This window comes from Colossoma macropomum, unplaced genomic scaffold (genome assembly GCF_904425465.1).
Source record: "Colossoma macropomum unplaced genomic scaffold, Colossoma_macropomum, whole genome shotgun sequence".
NCBI lineage: Eukaryota > Metazoa > Chordata > Actinopteri > Characiformes > Serrasalmidae > Colossoma > Colossoma macropomum.
In genome coordinates, this window is record NW_023494787.1 from 39138908 (window position 1) to 39156633 (window position 17726).

General features: G+C 36.0%; 1 protein-coding gene and 1 long non-coding RNA gene across 2 annotated transcripts in view; one reads left to right on the forward strand and one right to left on the reverse strand.

The window, feature by feature from the left end:
* Window positions 1–17726, reverse strand: part of LOC118806038 — a 36126-nt gene that overhangs the window by 5650 nt on the left and 12750 nt on the right. The window contains exon 2 of the long non-coding RNA XR_005007079.1: window positions 7124–7208. This is a non-coding gene — a long non-coding RNA (uncharacterized LOC118806038). The remainder of the gene's footprint in view (window positions 1–7123; window positions 7209–17726) is intronic.
* LOC118806035 (cytosolic phospholipase A2 gamma-like) lies at window positions 925–16134 on the forward strand. Its single transcript, XM_036567299.1, has 14 exons — window positions 925–969; window positions 2753–2780; window positions 2996–3107; window positions 4778–4920; window positions 5712–5913; window positions 6911–7016; window positions 7142–7282; window positions 8042–8119; window positions 8510–8662; window positions 9270–9392; window positions 11799–11885; window positions 13770–13924; window positions 15264–15429; window positions 15562–16134. The coding sequence occupies exons 2-14, from the start codon at window positions 2755–2757 to the stop codon at window positions 15729–15731; spliced, it is 1662 nt and encodes a 553-aa protein (XP_036423192.1). The 5' UTR covers window positions 925–969; window positions 2753–2754; the 3' UTR covers window positions 15732–16134.

Genomic DNA, 17726 nt, shown 5'->3' on the forward strand with positions numbered 1-17726 from the left:
AAAAACAAAAGGTCCTTTGATTACCATGCTCATACAGTTAAAACATTTTGTTATAGTTCCCGCAGGACACCGTGAAGTACATCCTCATTGCAATTGTCACTGTGGGAAAAAATGAATTTCCTGTGCATACCAGTTTTTTCATTTTCTATTACAGTGTTTTCACTCTTCTTTTCTTTTTATTTAAACAATTTTGTTTATAACACACCAATCAATATTGCTGAAATGCTGTGGAGTTTGTTAACATGTAAATCTACATAATAAATAAAAAGTAGCAAATGCACATTTTACAGGTTACTTGAAAAATCTTTGAAATTCCATGATAGTCTATGATATTCTAAAACAACTCCCAAATGAACTAGGCTGAGCCCCAGATCTCTACAGGCTCAGCTAATGCTCCTGGTTAGGATTTAGATCAACTGATGTGTGACAGTCTCATTGATCATCTTTCTTGTTCAAAATGACAGTTTGTAACACACTAAAGCAAAAAACCACAATGAGCCTTCAGGTATAGCACTTGTGGCGCAATGTCATTGCAATGTCATCTATGTCTCTGTTTATTCTTCCTTTTTTTCTTCCACTGCCTATACTTTGGCACTGAATGTAGCTTGGTGTGCTCAAAGTTGTGTGAATTACTGGATATCAGATTGGCAGGTTTAAGACAGATGATGAAAGCCCTTCTATCTTATGTCGAAAATGCAACCAAGCATGACAAAGATTCTTGGTATCTGCCAACCCATAAACCCACATAAATGGACAACAGTCTGTAAACTGTAAAAAACCCTATAATTTATTTCAACTGAAAAAAAGAAACATGCACCACTGTTCCTGCAAAATTCTGCACCAGTCCAATGTCAGGTACTTCCTTTTTCTATATGTCATCCCCCAAGCACACTTGCTATAAATTCACAGTCTCTGTAAAGCTCTCACTGTTTGACGTTTTCTCAAGCACTTCAGCATCTACAACTGCAGGTATGTTATTTTCATGAAGCTATTTTATGCCAGCAGTGGTCATCTAAGTACAGCAGTCATTAGTATTTACTGATATTAATTATTAAACATATTCTATTTCAGATAAATTCCAGAAGATTCAGTTGAAATGAACGTTTTATTTTAAACAGTGAATAAATTTATTTTATAGAATCTTTCAAACAAAGAAATGCAGGTTAACATTCTTCCCAGCATGTGTAAATAAAACAGCAGAACAGAATTATTGCAAAAAGAACATTAAAGAATATGTCTTTAAGTAAAACATTAAAAATTCAGAAAACAAATATTAAAATATAAAATTATAGGTTTATATAACAAATGTGAAAAAGACCAGTACAGAGGAAAAAAGCAAGAACTAATAAAATACGAACTTATTTATGTTGTCCATATTTATGTTGTAAATATAGTATGTAGGTAGTAGGTGGCTGATGAATAATAAGTTTCACAATTTTGAGGATGACAAAAGGCTACTTCACCAATATTTGAAATGTTTAACAATAAAACATAGCTTAATTCTAAAAAACAGACAGGAAGTGTAATGATGTTAAAAAGGATGTAATATAATCTTGACAAATTACCCAGCCTGTTCAAAACATCTGCTCTAGTTGCTTCACATAACATGACTTTTCAATTCATTTGTCAAGTTTAATTTAATGTTAATATAATTTATCCAGTTACTGGCTGCATAGGCTGTCAGATTAATTAAAGCCTTTGAATTATCAAGCTTCTTGTATGATATATGTAGTAAAAAAAAAAATAATAGTGCAGAAACATGCACATTGGGAATAAAAGTAAGCCTAGAACATAACCCTGTGGAACACCACAAAGAGTATAAGTCCAGAAAGATACATTTACCTAGATTAGCAAAGTATATTCATACTTTAAGATATGTATCAAACCACCTTAAAACAGTCCCTGAGAGACCCAATTTTCCATGTGTTTCATAAGACTATTCTGATCTATTGTGTCAGATCCAGCACTTAGCTCTATAAGTACATGAACAAAACCATATTTGCCCTGACATTGTATCTTAATTCATTTACTCTTTTCAATTGTTAACAACTTTAGAAAGTAATTAGTCAAAACTGTCAGAGATCTTTTTTAACAGTAAAGGAATTCAACAGGTAAACAAGACTGATTCCTCACTTTTCAGAACTACAGGCAGTTTTTCAAAAGACAGAAAAACATATACTAAATGGTTGAAAGAAGTAATAAATCTGTGGAGCAGTTCCAACAAAGAGAAGCTGCTCTGGTTGAATCAGGCCAGGTTTCAGTCATAAAGATAAAATCTAATTTTTGCTCACATATAAGATTATTTACTACAAACGACTTACAAGTCAAAGTTTCTGAGAATTTCTTCTCACAATCAACCTCTGGACTCTTAGCATTGACTTTAACAATAATCAAGTTTGGCAGTGTTCTACCTTTGAATTTACTAACAGATCTCACATTATGACAGGAATCAGCCATGTCATTGTTATCACATCAGTTTCTCAACCAGCTTATTGCCAAAAGTCTGCTCTGCTAAAAAAAAAAAAATTGCATTTCAGTATTGTGGTGCCTCTGTACTCTTAACTTGCATATTTTGAGTAGGTATTTCACAATAAAAACAGAATACAACTTTCTTGTGTTGCTGAATTACTCCACTGTATGGCAGCAGTTTTAAACATTATGTTGAACCAAAAAATGGTAACAGTTTTAAAAAACTGATTGTTTTTACAAAAAAGATACTTCTCATATTTGCTGTTTTTATTTCCTTTTTTAGAAATGGACCAGAAAACAAATACTAAAAGGTATATTTTTTTGCTTTTGTAAATTATTTTTCAGCTATTTCTTTGCGATGCATATATTTGAAATGTATTTGTTACATTTCACTAATAGGCTAAAGTCAAGCTAGTCAGTCATTTTACTGATGTAGAAAACACATAGATGAATTAAAGGTATTACCTGTTTAGTACTTTTACTACACAATTCTACCACTGAAACCATTTCTGTGTAATGTGTGTAGCTGGGAGGTGAGAATTGGTCACTCTCTGAGTGAAGCTGAGAGGCAGCATTTGGCCAGAAGAAGACAGACTGTTCTACAGTGTCTGAAGCAGCTTGGAATATCCTGCAGTGAGGTAAATCATATTCTTCAATATGTAAGCTTTAGGGACAGATGTACATTTAGCTTGCTCTAGTTGATTTTCTATGATGTACCATTTAAATGATGTCACCTGCAAACTACCTACTTTGAATTGGGAATGCGCTAATATACAGAGCCACTCAGAGCACAAATCAAACAGTTGAAGGCTGAAAAAGACAGACACAGAGAGAAAACGATTCTCTCTAAAAGAGCTTTGAAGTTGATGGAAGAGGGTCTGAGCTGCTAAAAGACAAGCAGTTTGTGAAATCACTGTGAAGAACATAAATGCAATAAGAACTACGAAAGGATTAAGGAGACCGTGGGCCCAGCATTTACAAGACAGTCTTGAATGAGGACAATTTTATAAATACCGTTTTGTGTAGATTTAAAGATTAAAACATTGAAATACTCAAACTAGAACTACTTCATTATAGACATTGTTTCACCTGCTTCACAATATACTGGGCTCTTCATATATTCATACTAACACATTGTCAAGACAAGCTTTTAACTGTAGTCATTGACGTTCATGAATTTTATACTCTTTCACTGTGATACGCTTCTAACGATAGTCACTGGTTTTCATAAATCCGGTTGTCATCTGTTACTCTGATGTGTCTCTAACAGCAGTCAGTAACAGTGACTAACAATGACACTGTAACACTGTTACTAGTCAGTAAAAGTGACTGGTTTTATAGAGCTGTTTCTCATTTGTTACTCTAATGGGCCTCTAACAGTAGTCACTGGTGATCACTGGTTAATCTAAATACTTCTGTCCAACGACAGGCTGGTGTCTTTCTTCTATATTCAATATTGCAATATTAATTGTAAAATCTGATCACTTTCGGTTGTATTTTGCTATTCGGTGTTGACAAGAGGAGGCTGGGTTCCACTTTTGAGTCTTGGTTACTTTCAAGGTTTCTTCCTCCTGCTCTCAGGGAGTTTTTCCTTGCCACTGTTGCCTTTGGCTTGCTCTCTTGGGGCTTGGACCTGGATTTTCTGTAAAGCAGCTTTATTCATTTTGCATATGGGAAATGGTTCTGCACAGCGCAAAGTAAAAGTCAAACAATCAATAGAAGAAAGCTGCAAAACAGATGACATCAGAGGAAATTAGAGGAAATACTTTTTATTAATAAGATGAAAAGAGGAGTTTGCTTTTGAGAACATATTTGTTTGCTTTCATGCCGTTAGTGTGGTTGTCTTTTTCAAAACAACTATGCAATCATTCTTTTTGGCTGTAAAAACATTTAATTCTTCCAGTCAGTTCAGGATGTTAATTTGCATAATCTCCTCCCCTACAATTTATATCTGTATATCTGTATGTATGTATTAAGTCAGATGTGCTGAAATCTGGAGCTCAGTGGCAACCTTGTGTCGACAAGCAAAGAGGCTTCTGTGCTTTTATGTGCGCAAAATTCATTACTGCCTCCACAAACATTTAGTAAATCTGACCATTTGTTAGTTAGAATATTACACTAGAATACACTATCCTGTTGCATACCATTATGCTATTATCACTGTTATAGATAATTACTTATGAATCTTTGATTACTCAATACCATATGTGTCATGAACCACTGCATTATTTTATGCTTCTAGCAATATTTCATCCTACATCATGTGCTGTAGTAGAAGCACTACTGTTGTTTGTTTTGAATGATGCAGGATGAGGTACCTAACATCGCAGTGTTGGGCTCTGGTGGGGCTTTGAGAGCCATGGTTGGACTGCTGGGATCACTGTGTCAGCTGAAAGAAGATGGACTGCTGGACTGCATCATGTACCTGTGTGGAGTTTCAGGATCTACCTGGTACTGATCCAGAACATATCAGATATTTCATTTACTTATTTAGGTCCAGACTTTTAGGCTAAATACATTTATATTCATACGCAGAAATTTCTATGCTTTATGATGAAGTTTATGTGCTTTATGTTGCAGGGAAGATGGTAATAATATAATAATAAGTCTAGAAAATAAGTCTAGAAAGTTCAAACTCAGGATGTAGTAGCTTCTGTGGGAGTGAAGGTCCTCAGGCCTGTATCCAGCCATCCACTGAAGTGGAGTATGGTCAGTAATAAGAGTAAATGGCCTACCAGTCAGATAGAATTTTAGTTTGTCCATGTAAAAAAAAAATAACAAATGCCTCCACTAGATCCTGTGAGCTCCATGATAAAGAGTAGAGGCTGGGCAGGCAATATACTTGAATGTGTACAGACAGGGCTCAATGTTATTGTCAGGGGTTAGTTTGCAGTTTTCTTGGCGTTCAACAGCAGGGGCACTGTCCTGAAATTGTTGAGGTCCACAAAGTGTTGATGTCCACAGTGACATGTTTAAGACTCCTTGCAATTTCTTATGTGACCTGCTGCTACCGAACACTGGTTTCTAAAAGGTGCTATATGAGCTAGTCCATGGAAAGACACCAGAATGAGCACCAGGACTGGCAAGGCTAGTTGCAGTGTCCACATTCTCCACCACTGTGGGGTCATTAACAAGTGGCTGGCCTGATAAATTTTACATATTGATAATCAAGCTGATAACACCACACTCATTTTTTATTTGTATTAAATTACAACATTGTCTTGTCCATCTGTTCTCTGAAGGTGCATGACATCACTATACAACAAACCAAACTGGTCCACCAAACTGAAGACTATAAAAGATGACATTGTCCAAAGGCTTGCTGAAGGCACAGTCAGTCAGTCACAGATGGGTCAAAAACTGGTGAAATACTATTCAGAAAAAGAGAACTTCAGCCTGACAGATGTGTGGGCAGCACTGATTGTGTCTAATATGGTGAAAGAGGTATGAATAATTTATAACTTCAGTCTTTCATACAAATCACTGAATATAGTTTCAAAAACTAATGTGATATTAAAGAGGTTCTTTATTAACTTCTAGAACTTATACCTGTGCTGAAAGTATATTTGTGAAGTTTAGAAGTACTATTTCAAATTTAATATGTAGAATTAATTTTAATATTTAAACTGATGCTGCTTTGGTTTTGGTTGCTTTGCATTGTTTTATTCGAAAGTATGTGAGATGAATAAAACCAGGTAACTGGCCAGTAACCAGAGGAAGTATTTTTTTAGGTTGGACCATTTTTTACAATGTAAATATAATCTGCTGTAGATATAAGTATTATCAGTAAAACTTACCTGTTCTAAAAGGAAGCCTTTTGGAGTCTTACAATTTAAGATAATAAGACAATATATGACAGATACTGTCATTATGTACATATTTTATTCTGTTGCTCATAAGTGGAACTATCTACATAAGCCTTTTGAATAAGCTGCCTGTGTTTTAAGCCTAATCATGTCAATTTAATGAAGATGAGATGTTATTTTAAAAGACACATTCAGCTTTGCCTATGCCCTCCACTGAGAGGTCAAGAAAGTGCATCTAGGCTGCTCTTAATTATGAATTGATAGTATAATTAGTATATTAGTAGTGATGATTGTTGCTTTACTTGAAGAGACACATTAAGTAGTAATGTAAGTAGTAGTACTATGAAGTAAGGAGTAATTAATGTTGAAAATAAAAAGACAGCTCTGAGGATAGTAGTAACAGGTCTTATACCTTCTGCTGAAGCTCGGGTTCAGTTGATTCTCAGGAGGATCTAATCTCCTCATTAGACGCTTTTGAACAAACTTGAGTGCACACTGCCATTAAGTGGGCCATTCAAAATACTGAGAAATTCTGAAATTCTATTTTTCAAATAGATGCTTTTTCTCTTGTTGTCTCAGATGTTTGTCTTTTCTCAGCCCCCACTATAGGCGTCTGTATTTTCTGTATTTCACAGATTGATGAACACAAACTCACAGAGCAGAGGGGTAAATACACCAATGAACCGTATCCCATTTACACTGTGATTGACAAGCAGAGTAAATATGACAAACTGAATGCAGGTAATTTTATGTGTGCATGTGTGTGTTATATGCATGTCTGTGTGTGTGTGTGTGTGCGTGTGTGTGTGTGTGTGTGTGTGTGGCATGTGGAAAAAAGTAAAACTTACAGTACTTTCTGTTTGTAGATGTCTGGTTTGAGATCACTCCAGATGAGTCAGGTTATTCTCTCTCTGGAGTCTTTGTGGATTCCTCCTGTTTGGGAAGTCAGTTTGAGAATGGAAAGGAAGTTAAGAAGCAGCCTGAGATTGACATGCTGTACCTACAAGGTAACACATACTACGTTAAAACAAATTGATTAACCAGTAGCAAAGTAAACTGGGAATTTCTTTGTAGCATGTTACATATATTTAGCTTAGGAAAATCCTTTATATACTGTATTAAAATACTATATTTCACACCCATGGAATCATCATCATCACAAATGACGTAACTTCATAAAGCTTTGTGCTATTTTGTAGTACCAGACAAGGATGTCCACCTTCTTCATTGTTATTCACACTAATCACGGAACCCTTAGTAATAGTTATACAACAAAATGATAACATCTTTGGCGTTTCATATCAAAACATCATCTATAAGCTAAATCTATATGCAAATAAGGTGTTATTCTTTATGAAAATCCCTACAAAATCTATGAAAGAAGTTAACAAGCATATAGCATTTGGTGAACTAAACACCAAAAGATGACTTGAACTGCTAGATGGACTTAACAATTTCAATTATAGGACATATCACCACCATTAAAAGGACAATACAACTGAAACTTGTTTACAGTGATCCTAATTGAACCAACTAAAATGGTTCAAACATTAGACACAGTAACATCAAAATTCTACTGCAGTAATGAAGAAGCAAGAATAGCACTTACAGCAGCACAAAGAGACAAAGGTCATGGATGCCTAAGGACACAAAATTTTCAACACTATTTCATGGTCATACATTGGTCATGGATGGTCAAAGACCACATGCAAATCCATTTCAAGTTTTTCATGATGTTTTGTTTTATTTGTTTGTTATTTGTTCAGGCCTGTGTGGCAGTGCCATCGCAGATAAGCAGGAGATATGTAAGCAGATCTATGAGGCACTGAAACGCGTGGTGACAAGTATGAACCTCTCTCAGTTTATTAATATTTTATTTGATTTTATTATTAATATAATATTTTCTTACATTTCTCCTTTACTGAGTGTGAATCATTTAGCTCATGGTACTAAATCAGGTTGTGTTGTGCAAGGTTTTTTAGCAAGACACAACCACTGGACTATAAACAAACATTAACATTAAAATGTGATACAAACTTACTTTTTTAGTGTTTTACCTTACAATACTTTTACAAGATTTCAAAGAACTGATTATATTAGATCAAATGGTGTATGTTGTATTCGCTATGCATCATAATCACACATATTTTTTGTGTTAGTGTGCACTAGTGCTAAAATCTTAAATGGGAAGGGTTAATATCCCTCTTTATAATTCTTTCATTATTTCTTACTAGAAAAAATAAAAAGCACCCAAGCAGAATATGCATCAGTGCCAGATGTGCCGGATGCTGAGCAGGCGCTCTTGGCATTTGTGGATCTAAACCTCAGCGTGTTAAAAAAGGAGGATGCTACAGTTCACTTCCAAACCATGCAGTACCTACTGAAAGGTTGTATTCACCAACATTTCCCATAATCCAAAAAAATACACAACAGTTTATCTACTTCAACATTAAAAAGCCTGCTTTTTGATTTAATTGTTTAAATTATTGTCTATTACACTGACCATCCACTTCATTAAGTACACCTTGTTTCTATACTGACTGTCCATTTTATCTGCTCCACTTACCATATAAATGGACTTTGTAGTTCTACAATTACACAATGTAGTCCATCTGTTTCTCCACATACTTTTTTTAGAACCCTTTTACCCTGTTCTTCAGTGGTCAGGACCCCCATGGACCCTCACAGAGCAGGTACTATTTGGGTGGTGGATCATTCTCAGCACTGCAGTAACACTGATGTGGTGGTGGTGTGTTAGTGTGTGTTGCGCTGGTCTGAGTGGATCAGACACAGCAGTGCTTCTGGAGTATGCAGAGAAACAGATGGATTACAGTCTGTAATTGTAGAACTACACAGTGCACCTATACAGTAAAAAGGAGCTGATAAAATGGACAGTGAATGTAGAAACAAGGAGGTGGTCATAATGTTATGTAATGTTGTGTGTATACTTTGAACTGAACTGAAAAACAATGAAAGAATACACTGTCTCTTTAGATGAAGATGAAACACAACTGAGACCAGAAAAGGCATCATTCTCCATGTCACTGTTAAAAGATTACACTCTGCAAGCATACAGCTCTATCGCTGACATGTTTAAGAAGCAGGATAATGAAGACAGTGAGTAGAACCTTCTACATTTTCTAAACAATACACCTCAGACTATTCTTCCAACTTAATTTTACTAAATTACAAACCTAGCCTTAGCTCTGCATGTGGCTTTTTCTGAAACAGATTTCATTTTGTTTTGATATTCTATCCATCATGCTGTTTTATATTTCAGTGAACTAGATCATCCTGTAATGTTGTAATAAGAAAGCATTCAGTTAGTATCAGCTGTGTAATATTAAAAACTGGCATAAGTGCATGTAACTGCTGTAAAGTCATGTTTTGCACAGGATTGTTAATGTAATGCAATTTGTGTCTGGACGTTTGACCTACATTTCATCCTTTGGCATATATATTGTAACAAAACCAAGAACCTTCATGAAAGCTGTGAGTGCAAATTAGAGCAGTAGAACTGTACATTAGAAACCACAAGCATGCAGGAAATCTAGTGTAATCAACTGCATTTGGAAATACAATTATAAATATAACAAGAAAAGTGTATTTCCTAAAGGAAACGCAGAATGGGTACGCAGCGGTTACTATGGAAGTCATTAGGAGGAATGAGGGATGAAAAAACTACACATAGAGGAGTGTGGGTCAGTAAGGCGGTGGATTAGAGCTTGGAGACCTGATCTGAATGAGTACATGTACTTTGGTGGCTGTTGGTAAAAAGACACATTAGGGCTTTGATGCGAAAGAAAATGAATGGGACGCTATGGGAGGAATGAGGGAGGGAAAAAAGGACATATAGAGGAGTGCGGGTCAGTGTGGCTGTGGATTAGAGCTTGGGAATGTGCCCATGCATTTCGGTGTCTGTTGCACAATGGAAAAAACAGGGCTATGGTTTGGCCGAAAATGAATGGGTCTCTAAGGGAGGAAGGAGGGATGAAAAAATCAGAAACAGAGGAGTGCGGGTCAGTATGGCTATGAATTACAGCTTGGGGATGTGCCCTGAGTGAGTACATGCATTTCGGTGGGTGTCAGGCAAAGAAGTAATAGAGTTTGAGTGGTGGCGAAAATGAATGGGACTCTATGGGAGGAACGATGGATGAAAAAAACACAAATAGAGGAGTGCGGGTCAGTATGGCTATGGATCAGAGCTTGGGGATGTGCCCTGAGTGAGTACTTGCATTTCGGTGGGTGTTGGGCAAAGAAGTAATGGAGTTTGAGTGGTGGTAAAATGAATGGGACTCTATGGGAGGAACGAAAGATGAAAAAATGACAAATAGAGGAGTGCGGGTCAGGACAGCTGTGGATTAGAGCTTGGGGACCTGCCCTGAATGAGTACATGCATTTTGGTGACTGTCGGGCAAAGAAGTAATAGAGTTTGAGTGGTGGCTAAAGTGAATGGAACTCAATGGGAGGAATGAGGGATGATAAAACGACAGAAAGAGGAGTGCAGGTCAGAATGACTTTGGAATGGAGCTTGGGGACCTGCCCGGAGTGAGTACTTGAATTTTTGTGGCTGTTGGGCAAAGTTAATAATAGGGCTTGGGTTTGGGCGAAAATGAATGGGACTCTATGCGAAGAACGAGGGATGAAAAAATGACAAATAGAAGAGTGCGGGTCAGTGTTGCTGTGATATAGAGCTTGGGGACCTGCCCTGAGTGAGTATGTGCATTTTGGTGGCTGTTGGGCAATGGAAAAAACAGGGCTACAGTTTGTCCAAAAAATAAATGGGACTCTAAGGGAGGAACAAGGGATGAAAAAATGACACATAGAGGAGTGCGGGTCAGTATAACGTTGGTTTTGAGCTTGGGGACCTGCCCTAAGTGAGGATGTGTAGTTTGGAGGCTGTCATACAAAGAATTTGTGGAGTTTGAGTGGTGGCGAAGAAGAATGGGACTCTATGGGAAGAACGAGGGATGAAAAAACGGCACATAGAGGAGTGCAGGTCAGTATGGCTGTGGATTAGAGTTCGAGTGCCTGCCTTTAATGAGGATATGTAGGTTGGTGGCTGTTGGACAAAGAAGTAATGCATCCGATCAAAAAGCTGTATACAAGCACGCATCACACAATCAGGCCGGACAATCTGAAATTGGAACGTTGTTGATATCTTAAAAAAACTGCAGGACGAGTTGGCTGTGTTGAGTGTGTATGGTGTGGGTGCGTTGAGTGTGTGTGGTTTGTTAGGTGTGTTGAGTATGTGCTGTGTGTTAATTGTGTGGAGTGTGTGTGGTGTGTTCATTGTGTGTGTATTTATAATATTATTTGAAATATAATTACAATTTAATAAAACAGTAACAGTTCGACACATTTTCAGTAGTCCACTGGTCACTGTACGGTCAGTAATTCATTATAAAGGTCTCAGCTGAGGAAAGCATTTCAGTCACTTTACCAGTTATTGTAGGCAGAATGTATTAGAAAACTGTAATCAACTTGATTTTGTTTTATTTTAATTAATTCTTGTTCTGTCAGGAATTTGGACTGTCATTCTGAAATCCATGAAGAAAACTGCAGACTGGATCTGGGGAACAACTTACGACTACCTCTACAGAATGGAAGGTGGGAAATTGAAATATAGATATAAAATTGAATATGAGCTATAATTGAAATATATACTGTATTTCAAACAGTTTGTTAGTTAATTATGCTGTTAGTTAATTCATGTAACAAACTGTTAGTAATTGTCAAGTCTTGGTGATGATAGAGTACAAGGTTATGCATAGGGCTGTAGACAAGGGCATCTTTGTTGAGATCAAGACAAGTCCAGGACAATGACTAGTCGAGATCAAGTCCAAATGAGAGAGAGACTGAGTCAAGACTGAGTCCAATGGAGAGTGAGACCAGGTCATGACCAAAGCCCCCCAAAAAATCTTCTTTAAGACCAAGATAAAAGGTGGCTGGTTCAAACAGTAGAAGCACAAGCACTGCAGACATTTTACACCTTAAAGCAACTTCAGACTGTAGATGTTTAAACTGCCTTGTTACCTTCTTAAAAATGTGCTTCACTGCTGCAAGTTTTGGATAATGTATGCTTTTGGCTCCTCTATGACTGTGAAGCAAACAGCACAAAAAAGAAACAAAGGACCAGATTTGGCTTATTTCAACTATTACCTGATCCATTAAAATATGCTGAGAACTCTAAATTTAATACCATGGTAAGGCTGTATTTTAAAGTCTGCCTCTTGATTAATTACCTATTAGCAAGTAATTAATAATGTTCTTGTAAATTTAAACATATCATTGGTTAGTAAGCTTATAAATGTACTATAATTGTTTTTTTAGTCATGTGTTAATAAGCTCATCTATAAATTATTACTATTAGCCATATAACTTATTCTTGGCCCATTAATTAAATCTATTAGTTACAAGCATAATGGAAATGTTTTTTTGTGACCCGTATAATAATATTAGGACTTCTTACAAAGCTGTTGTTGAAAATTACAGCTTCGAGATGGCATTGAAATTTGTATTTGTACTATGTGCATTAAGTACATTAAATAACAACAACGCTGCATGTGGGAATTCTCAAAATAAACAGTCAATGGACAGTTAGTTTTGATACAAACGTTATAAGCTAAGACTGTGATCAAGAATGGAAAATTGTGTTGACGTTAGCTTAAGTCACATGTTGACATTAGCTTAACCTATGTGTCGATGTTAGCTGAAGTCACGTGTAAACATTAGCTTAAGTTACGTGTTGATGTTAACCTATGTGTTGATGTTAGCTTAAGTTGTTTTGATGTTAGCTTAAGTTACGTGTTGATGTTAGCTTAAGATTCATATTGACATTAACTTAAGCTACATGTTGACGTTAGCCTAAATTGCATGTTGACATTAGCTTAAGCTCCTTGTTGACATTAGCTTAAGTGACAAATCGATGTGAGAAAACTTTGGTTGAAAGTTTTTCCTGTTCATTCTCACTATCCAAAGATTTCTCATTCGCTAGTTTTCAGCCTCTTTACCCTCATGACGTCAGACAGATGGGATGCTATAAAACCTTACACCATTTTGTTTTTGTTGTTGTTGAGAATGCAGCCAGTAATATATTACCACACCATAGCAACATATTAGCTGTCAGAATGCTTTATTTACTAACATTGTACAAACGGTGCGTCTATCAGCGCCGCTGTCGCCACTGTTACTGCCGGTGGTACTTCAACAATATGGCAGTGGTGACAAGTCTGACATCAATTGAATACTATCTATACAAACCACAAGCTGTGATCCTTTAAAGCAACACAGATGCACAAATAACAAACATATGAGACCTGCCTACCTGCACTTTCACAACGTTCCAACTGTCCTAGAATTCTTTCTCTCCAGATACAGCAGAGCGCAAAGACAAGAGAACATCATTATCAATGTAATTATTTATTACAGAATAATTAAATGAAATCATGGAAGAGCCATATTATCCTTATTAAGTATTGTTTATGTCATCAGTGGAACATGTCCACGCCAGTGTCCTTCACTCAAAGACAAGAGAATATGAAGATGCTGGACTGTTACTCAACTCACCCTATTTCTCAGTGCTGAGAAAAGAACGAGACATCGACCTCATCATTTCCCTTGACTACAGTTCAGGAAATCCCTTTGAGGTACTGCATACACACACACACACACACACACACACACACACACACACACATACACACAGTGAGTTAGCATTTTGTATAATCTTTTGCATAATCTTTTGTTTCAACACTCATGGATGTGGGAAGTGGGGGTTTTCAGATTTCAAGATTGTTTAACTGCAAGTGCCAAAAATAAATCTGAGTTTTAGAATAATTTGAACGTAGCAAAGACTTACATGCGCTTAGTTTGGATTTTTATGTTTTATTCATATATTTTTAAAACCTGCGGAACTGTTTATGTTCATAATGAATATTCATTAAAGTGAGCCAAACTGCATCCCTCAACAGCAGTTGGTCACTTTCGGGGGGCATCACTAAAGCACAAACAGGTGAAAGTGCAAAAAGGTAAACAGTATGTAGAACTGTAAGCCAGTTCTGAGCCCCAAAGCGGACGATTGTTACGCTTTTTTGCAAAAAATGTAATGTAATAATGCCCTATGCTTTAAATGCATTACTTTATAACCCTTTAAAATCTCAGGCTTATTAATTAGTAACTACAGGGACTTCAATGCAAACCAGTTGAGCTAGTCTTAGGTTGTAGAAGAGTATAATAAAACATTGGGCCTCCTGGCTAAATCACTTGTAGTATTTCCCACATGGTGTGTGTTTGAGTGTGTCTGTGTGTTTGTTACACACACACACACACACACACACACATATATAGCTTATAATCATGGTCATAATAATGGTTGTTAGAAGCCCCTTTTTCTCTTTTAATTCAAACATTTAATGAGAATCATCAACATGTGAAATTACTTTTCACTTATTTGGATTACAAGCTGAACCTACATTCCATACACAGGAGGGCAATGTTCAAAAAACGCAAAAAACAAAAGAGACATGCAAGGCCCAAAAATCCAATGGATATCAACGGAAACAATAAAGAGTAATATTGGCAGAGAATGCTCTGACAAAATTTTCCTTAGACTATACACGGAGAAACGAATTAGAGACAGCATTCAGGTGTGCGCAGTCAGCTGACTAGTACTGAGGTAAGAGCGACCTCTGCAGGCAGCAAAGAGGATTCCTGGCTAATGTGACAGCAATTTTACTGCTTTTTCTGCTTAAATACCAAGCAAAATTTTAGTTTAGATGAAAAAAGCTATATTTTCACATCATTTCAAACCTCAACAACATTTCAAATCAACTTCTGCAGTGTTGCACTTTTAACAGTGAACAAGCCATTCACTTGTGTTACCACATCTTTACCTGGATTGATCAGCAAAAGTAACATATTCTTGTTTTCATATCATCGTATCACAGTGTATTTACAGTTAACAGCAAATTGCCTTTTTTTTGGCAGACGGTGGTTCAGACTGCTAAAAGATGTGAAGACCTTCAGATTCCTTTCCCTAAAGTTGTTCCACCTCCTGAAAATACTATACCACAGGACTTCTATGTGTTCAAGGGTTCAGGCAATGCTCCAACTGTGATTCACATGCCGCTTTTCAATGCTATGAACTGCAGAGGTAATTCAGAGACATATTATATTATAAATAAATATTCCTATACTTAATCAGCTGCATTTTTATAGTGGTATGTTGTGAAATAACAGAAATGCAGCAGTGCTCCAGTCAGAAAATGTTTGTTTTTATTTTCAGGAGAAGTTGAGAAGTGGAAGAAAACATATTCCACTTATCAAATGAGCTACAGTCGTGAAATGATCACAGATCTTCTGAAGAAATCTGGAGTAAACATCAAAAACAACAAGGAGAAACTGCTCAATGAGATTAAAAATGTCATTAAGGAGAAAAAAACTTCCAAGAAGTAAAACACATCAAAAAATGTAAATGTGACAAATTGCCCCCTCAGAATTATAAGGTTTTATCTGTGATCTAAACAGTTTTGAAATGTTGAGCTTCAAAGATTTTGCATTACAAATAGAAAAACTGATATGTGTAACAAGTCTGTGTCATACATGGAAATAACAGACACCCTAAATATATTCTAAATGTACAATATCATAATCCTACTTCTCGAACAGGTGAAATGAGGATAGAACCTTCTAATCCTGAGAGCTCACTTTCTGCTTGGAATTATAAGGACTATCTGGCAAAACATGAAAGGAAGCAATGAGGAAAACAAGCAGGTTACTCATCATTTGTTTAAAATCTGTTTAAATTTTATGACATTTATTTCTATAATTTATTTTTCATGACATGTATTTCTTGTTGTAGGACAAATCTTTTTCTCATTCAAAAGAACATTGCAGATTCAATATGAAGTTCAGTGCTAAATATTTTGTCCAGTGCAGAGTTCAGTTTAACGGAGGAACCATTTAGTTTCCTTTAGTTAAACAACAACCAGCAAATAAACTTTCCCAGCAAGTAAGTGTACTAGGTCAGTATAAGGGCTGTATGAGGATTTGTTTTACATCAGAAATGTGACTCTAATGCACCAAAATATCTTATTTTGGGAGAAAGAAGAAAAAGAAAAGTTGGATGAATTAATTCAATTAATGTTCATGTTGTAATTAAGACCCCATCAATTCAAATGTATATCTATTTAATGAACTTTAAGGCTTAATATTTATAAAAAATTATTAGACAACAAGACTTTTTACAAGAACTGTAAGAAGACAGTCAGAGTTTCAGCAACACGTTTTCATGTTTCATAAAGATCTATAAACCTTTTTAAAGTCACTGAGCAGAGCGGCAATGTGACAAAAAAAGCAGAGTTTGATTGATCCTCTTGTGTGTATTTGAAGTGCGGACTGGCTCGCAGATAGAATCTTATAGAACTAAGTTAGAGTTTGATTTTGGAGCTCTAGCTTTTTTGTTTTCTGGTTAAAGAATTAAAAAATGCACAAAACCTAAAAGCACCTCACATAAAGTGAAGAAGTTGTCACAGAATAAGAATATGTGAATAACTCAATTTTGACAAAAATTTCAGAACCTTATAATTCCAGGGGACAAAATATCAGTCACTTTTTTGGAACTGGGAGGTCAATAAGTTCTTTTCATGCATCAGAAAAAAAAAAATCATTTTGTATGCAATGCAGCAGTAGTTTATTTTGTGGGGTACAGAATATCAGCTTTGGCCGCATGTGTTTATCGTTCTGTTTCAGTTTTTGTCTGAGGTAGTCTGAAGTGTGGATTTCTGTCTTGTTTGCATTTATGGTGGTTCTTTAGGAGTTCCCATTACAAGACTATAATCATGAATGATTTCTAAACTAAATATTATTTCATGTAAAAATACTCCACAAAGTCCTCAATGACCAACACATTTTTTTCCCTTTTTTTTCCTTTCTTTTTTGTCTTTTGAAAGTAGAACAACAGCTCAATATCTGAGAGTTATATGCTGTATAAGGTGTGGACAGTGTACAGCCCATCTGTGGGCCTATATTTGAATTGAATTTTTGGCTTGGCTTATATCTGCTTGAGAAGAGTTAGCATGTTCATGATTTTTATATGCACCCGTCTGTGTTTTTACTATAAGTGCACTCTCAGAAAAAAAAGGTACTAATCTCTCACTGGGGACTGGGGTGGCACCCCTCTTGTCACTGGGGTGGTACCTTCAAGGGTACATTTCAGTATCTTTGGTCAGGGAAAATAATTGTACCACAATCCAATTTTTTTTTTTTTTTAATTTGCGTTGATTCTATATACCTTGTCTTGTTTCCAGCCTTTTTATTTCATTGGTCTATTTTAAAACATTAGGTTATGATAAAGTAAAATTATGTACCTTTCCCCTGAGAAAAACATCTTTAATCTGACTATTGGATCTTAAGAGCAACTTTTGAGGCTACATTTAATATGTTTGGACC

Coding starts and splice junctions, on each gene's coding strand:
- LOC118806035 (XM_036567299.1), top strand. CDS start 2,755: ATGGACCAGAAAACAAATACTAAAAG. Junction 3,108..4,777: donor TTGGAATATCCTGCAGTGAG/GTAAATCATATT, acceptor TGAATGATGCAG/GATGAGGTACCTAACATCGC. Junction 7,017..7,141: donor ATATGACAAACTGAATGCAG/GTAATTTTATGT, acceptor TTCTGTTTGTAG/ATGTCTGGTTTGAGATCACT.